Source organism: Nicotiana tabacum, chromosome 5 (assembly GCF_000715075.1).
Source record: "Nicotiana tabacum cultivar K326 chromosome 5, ASM71507v2, whole genome shotgun sequence".
NCBI classification, from domain to species: Eukaryota; Viridiplantae; Streptophyta; class Magnoliopsida; order Solanales; family Solanaceae; genus Nicotiana; species Nicotiana tabacum.
In genome coordinates this window covers 97,396,416-97,402,256 of record NC_134084.1, presented here as the reverse complement: position 1 = coordinate 97,402,256, position 5,841 = coordinate 97,396,416, and the positions used below count along the sequence as shown (strand labels likewise).

Sequence of the window (5,841 nt, the reverse complement as noted above, 5' to 3'; positions counted from 1 at the left end):
CATGCTCATTTGGATCTGTGGTCCCATTATACTTGGGAATGTTGGGCATTCAAAACCTCTTCGGGATCGGCTTCGGTGCCACGCTCGGGGGGAAAGGCGGCAGTGCTCCCGGGATTTGATCGACCCTGGAGTTGTATATTTCTACCTTCTTGTCGTCGGACTCAATCTTTTTCTCGCCTGAATCCACCTGTTTTGTTAATGCTTCGAGCATCTTCATTACCTCCGAAGTTTCCCCAGGCTCGACTTCATCCGGTCTCACGGCAACCTGTTCATCTCTCCGAGTATTTTTCTGGGATTGTTCGTGCTCGATCCTGCCATTGCCGCTTGTTGAGCATGCAACATTTCGAAAATCAATCGTAGGCTCACCCCATCACCTTCACCTTCGGGTGCTTCTTGAACCGTTGGTCGGGGTACGCCGCGGACACTATTTTCGGGATCAGTTGGCAAATTGATATTGATGGTCATCTGCGAATTAGCATCGACCGGGTCGGCGGCTAGGACCCCATTGGGATCGGTAGGAGGCACATCATTATTGGGCACCATATTATTATTTTCGCCGTGATATCCTAACTCAGCGTCAACGTTCAAGTGAGCAAACTGAGAGTTTGACATTCTTAGGCTGACCTAGAATTAAGATTTTAAAGAACAAGTGTAAAATAGAGTATGTTATGGAGATTCGTATCACATCACCAATATTATCCTTAGCCCCACGATAAGCGCCAAACTGTTTACTCCAAAATTAGGTAACAATTAAATTTGTACGCGGTTTAAAGGATCCAGTGGTCTAATTTAACACGAATAATTAAGAATAACGGATAACTGAATTAAAGACGAAGTAAACGATCAACCCAATCGCAATGTTTTGACCAAGCCTGATCTTAGATTTAACAGTGGAACTCGTCCTCAATTGGACCCTCGATTCAAGCTCGGTCGCGAATGAAGAAAAGAACAAGTGAGTAATGCCTTTAATAGTAGCTAGAAGACAAAAGTAAACTTTTATTGCTTTGAATTGTGTGTTACCACGTGTCAGACTAAAGAAAAGCTTCCCCTTTATATAGTAGGAGAATTTTAGTCCTAGTACAAGTCTAAAAAAGGTAAAATTCTTCTTTTTCTGGTGATTGTTGATCCATAATTGATACTGAACGGGATTCACGCCGTAATATCCGATTGAGGGCGAATATTACGGTCCCCTATCCCTGGTGCATAACCGTTCACCGCGTTTCTCGAGGTCCAAAAGCTATACTTGGTCCAGGGTGCAGCGCTTTACCGTGTCTGATCTCAGATACATCGTTCCTTCTTCCTGGGTCTCGATGTGAGGGGATCCTGGCCTCGATTATAATTACGTCAATCCTTACTTTCCTTTCGTTCTCTCATCGGGGAATCTGGAAAAGTTCTGCCCCCAATTTTACCCGTACACACACCTAAGAGCAGTTTGAGCTGTATCTTTGCCTACAAATACCACATTATGTGCTAAAGCTGTTTTACATTTATACTTGAATTTTTCTTTTCTTTTTGGAGCTTATAAGTACTCGACTGCCAAGAAAAACAAACCCAGAAACTAATCATGCATTTGACAACTTTGAATTCATCGCTTTCAGAAACACATCGAAATCGTATACAAGGATTTATTTTTATATCCCATTAACAACTGCAACACAGTGGCTTCTACAAGAGAGTGACTTAACTTCGCCCAACTCGATCTATTACAAAACCAACAAAAGCATACAATCTGAAAACAAATGATCAAAACGAAAAGATACTAGTAAAAACCCACAGGTAATTGTACGATTCACATGCTTCTAAGCGATCAGGAAAGGCAAAACGGTTAGCATGAAGGACTCGTAAGAGAATGTAGCCGAGCCAGAATATGAAGTATCCTTCTCCTTGAATTTGTCAGTTAGTCCCTGCAAAAAAAAAAAAAAAAAAAAAAAAACCCCATGTGAGAACACAAACACCTAAGAGGTCGTTTGGTACGAGGTATAAGAAGGTATAAGGGTGGTACAAAAATTTAATACCACCTTAATACTCTGTTTGGTTAACAAACCAAGTATAAGTTATACCGGTGTTAATTTTAACACTGGGATAACTTATACCTTATAGAAGGTGGGGTAATTAGCACCGGTATAACTTATACTTTTTTCTTAGAAATTATGCAATTGTCATTCTTAATACAATATACCAAACAATGAATAAACAACAATCCCAGCATAACTAATCCCAGTATAACTTATCCCAATATAACTTATCCCGGCATAACTTATACCGGTATAAATCGTATTCCAACCAAACGACCCCTAAGTGAATATACAAAAAGGTTGGATACAGCTAGGAGAATGTATTCAAACGGCAGAACAGACGAAGACAGTGTAGCTTTACCTTAACAGTGAGGCAGCACCTGAATCAAGCAAAGGAAACAAAAGTGCAAATACTTAAATTAGCAAAATGTAGAACAAAAGAGCCGAAATAGACATAATAGAACAGTAACAAGAAAGATTTGCATTAATGCAGAGATACATACTCGATGAAGTTATCATATTCAATGGCCTTATTCTTTCCACCAGTTTTGTCAAACTTGGAGACCAGCAAATCCAGGATAGGAGGTGATACAGCATATCCCAGGCTAAGTAATGCGTCTCTCAGTTCAGATGAATCAATTCTTCCACTCCTATCCCTGTCGAATCTCTCAAAAATTCCCTGTGTACAGGAACTTCCAATCAGATTGCATAAAGAGGGAGATCCTTTTTGAGCCAAAACATAGAACACAGAGAAATTCAAAGGTGAAGATAGAAGAATTTTTCAACTTATAGAAGAATTTTTCAACTTACTCTCCACTCTTGAAGACTGTAAAAGACTGAAGTGAATTCTTTGGGACCTGCTTCCGGATAAGAAAATAGATCAACAAGTTAAAAAAAAAGGAAAGAAAAGTTCAATATACTCAACAATTTTTTCCCCATAAAAGTATATCCCCAGCTCAACTCTGTCGGCATCATCAAATGATACTCTTGATTAACTTCAGAGCCAATAACACTTGAAAATTGGAAATATAGAGAAAAGGCCAGTAGGAAGATAAATTCAGCATATTTCTGCTTTCATCTTTCCTCTTCAAAAATGTCGAGGAAAAGATAAGTTTAGAGCACATGTTTGCACACAAAACTATTTACTGCCATACCGAAACTAAAATTTCTAAAGTTGAATAATGGTTCTTCCAGGACAACTTTCAATCCATAAACAATGTACAAAGTTGCGTTTTCAATAGGCAGTTTTGTTCTGCCACTTAACACTCAAGATGTGCTTTAATGAGATTCTTAAAAAGAAAGGAAAAGAGAAAGGAGAGGTAAAAAAAAAAAGAGAGAGAAGGGAAAACGGAACTTCCGTCGCTATTCGCCATATTGCCACAGGCTCATTTGTTTTCCTTTTACAGACAACTAACTGCAATCACTAATTTGATGCATTTCATGCAACTCTGCTACAGAAATACTCACTGAATTGGGGCCTCAATATAGTTGCCAGAACAAAAAATTCAGACCGCGCACATTTCTATATACAGCTGGAAGAGGTCAGGTCATATGATCTTTTCAGCTTACAACATGCTCTAGATTTTCCTCGCTTCACAAGGAAACTATGTAATACAGCTTAGAACAAGAAAGTATTCAATTTATCAAAATAATGTTCATAAAGCAAGATAGTACCAAATTTAGCAAGATAATTTTTAAATATGAACTTGTGAACACGCTTGAGTATATTAATCTATTTGCCTAGTTATAGAAAATTCTAATCTGCTTTGTAAAGATCTTCCTGCTGGAAAAAATGTCCTTTTTTCCTTTTCTATATGGTAAACCCCACCCTGAAATTTCCCCATCAAGGGACCAACAGCTTCTTCTCTTACTTTTTCCCCTTGATGACTCAACAACCTGTCTCATGGTAGGAGGTAGACTGTCCATTTCAGCAGGCTAAAATATATGTCAACAAGATGAAAAGAGATATTGGTTTGCTACATGTCCAACTCAGAAGAAGTAAAATGGTCAGGCAGTTTATGTAACTAAATCTTGTAGGCCTGTTATAGGTCATATCTTCCTGGCCGATATAGGCGTTATGGATGGCCCACCAATGCAGTGGCTTAATGTTCATAGAAACTATACAGCACTAATCAGAATAACTTATCTATTACAACTGGTTAGACCAAATTACCTTCTTCAACCACTCTGCTCACAAATCAACCTAAGCATTTTTTTACTTGTACATACTGCATATTATCTTTTGTACAAGACATATCATTTTCAATGTGGAATTATAACCAATTCCTTTGTTTTCTATGATCCATGGGAAAAACTGAAATATTAATTGTTTTAACCACAAAATACACTGCAATTCCTTCAACAAACAGATGCCCAAATGGAACAGAATGGATATTGAGGGTTCAGACGATGCTGAGCCCAATTAGTTTGAAATTTAGACGTACTACCTCAATCCCAATTTATGTGACACTCTTTCTTTTTAGTCTATCAGAAAAGAATGACACAATTCTAAATTTAGAAACAGTTTAACTTTAAACTTTTAATTTAGCTCTTAATGAGCTATGGCTTGTCTTACCAATGAATGCTCATGAGTTATGCCTTGTGTAAATAATTTTTACACAAGCAATGCAAAACGAACTGACAGTGAAAAGAATTTTTAGATCATTGTGTTGTTTATAACCTGTTATATTAGGTAAACTTACCACATATTGTAGGTTACCGGTGAATGCTTATTAAATAGGTTACCTGCAATTACCTTTTAATGATATGATTGTGTAAATAATTGGGTTGGTGCACAGAACTTAAACTCTCTTCTAAAATTCCATGTTCGGTCAAACATACCCCATAAATTGTTGTTGTAGAGGACACATACAAATAAAATGCGACAGTGAGAGTGAAATTACCGATTTTTCTGGTGTTGGTATTGGTGAAGAGATACATAAGGAGATGGACAGTCCTCAAGCTGAAGCTCTGGTTATAAGAAGAAAGCGCCTTCTGCAGCTCCTTATCATCGATTAACCCACTCCCATCCTGATCAGCCAGCTGGAAACACGCTATCACATTCGGATCGGTGCCAGGTGGAAAAGCGGAGGGCACTAGTGAAGCAAATGGGCTCGTAGCCCCATAAGGAGCTGGCGCGTGGTACCCACCGTAAGGAGACGCGTGTGGGTTATTATCTTTCGGGGGTTTGTTCGGATCACCGTAAGGAGCTGAAGGTGGTGGAGCCGGGTAACCACCGTAAGACTGTGGTTTGTTCTCTTTTGGGGGTTTATGCGGATCACTACCGTAAGATGGTGCACCTGTGGAGTATGGAGAGGGGACGGGGGCGTAAGGGGAGTGACTTTGTGGTGGGGCTGGGGCACCGTATGGGGCGGAGGAGTGACTTTGTGGTGGTGGGGCACCGTAGGCCGATGATGAGGGCGGTGGTGGGGCACCGTAAGGGGATGATGAAGGTGGTGGAGCAGCGCCGTATGGGGTGGAGTACGGCTGAGGTGGTGGTGGCTGACCGTAACCGTAGCCGGGAACGTTATGCGGGTAACCGGACATGGTTGTAACGTTTTTAGAGAGAGTAATTGAAAATGTGAAAAAGGAAAAAGAAAAATATTTGTGTGATTTTGAAAGGAGAGTCGATCGAATAAATAGTACTAGGAGAAAGGTCCTGGAATTGGGTATTATTACGCGGTTGCCACTTCTGTACTTCGTTAAGCTACCGCGGATTTTGCAAAACCGAAAACTCCCCAGAAAATATAAGTACTATTCATTCTATTTTCTTTTTCTCCTGTATTTCATTTGTTTTTCATATTTTATTAAGTGAAACTGTGAAAGT

General features: G+C 39.5%; 1 protein-coding gene across 1 annotated transcript; it reads right to left on the bottom strand.

Moving 5' to 3' along the window:
• Positions 1-1,611: 1,611 nt before the first annotated feature.
• On the bottom strand, positions 1,612-5,630 carry LOC107826174 (calcium-binding protein CBP-like). Its single transcript, XM_016653128.2, has 5 exons — positions 4,919-5,630; positions 2,826-2,872; positions 2,519-2,694; positions 2,377-2,395; positions 1,612-1,904 (listed from the first exon to the last, which is right to left on the bottom strand). The coding sequence occupies exons 1-5, from the start codon at positions 5,559-5,561 to the stop codon at positions 1,800-1,802; spliced, it is 990 nt and encodes a 329-aa protein (XP_016508614.1). The 5' UTR covers positions 5,562-5,630; the 3' UTR covers positions 1,612-1,799.
• Between the last annotated feature and the right edge of the window lie 211 nt (positions 5,631-5,841).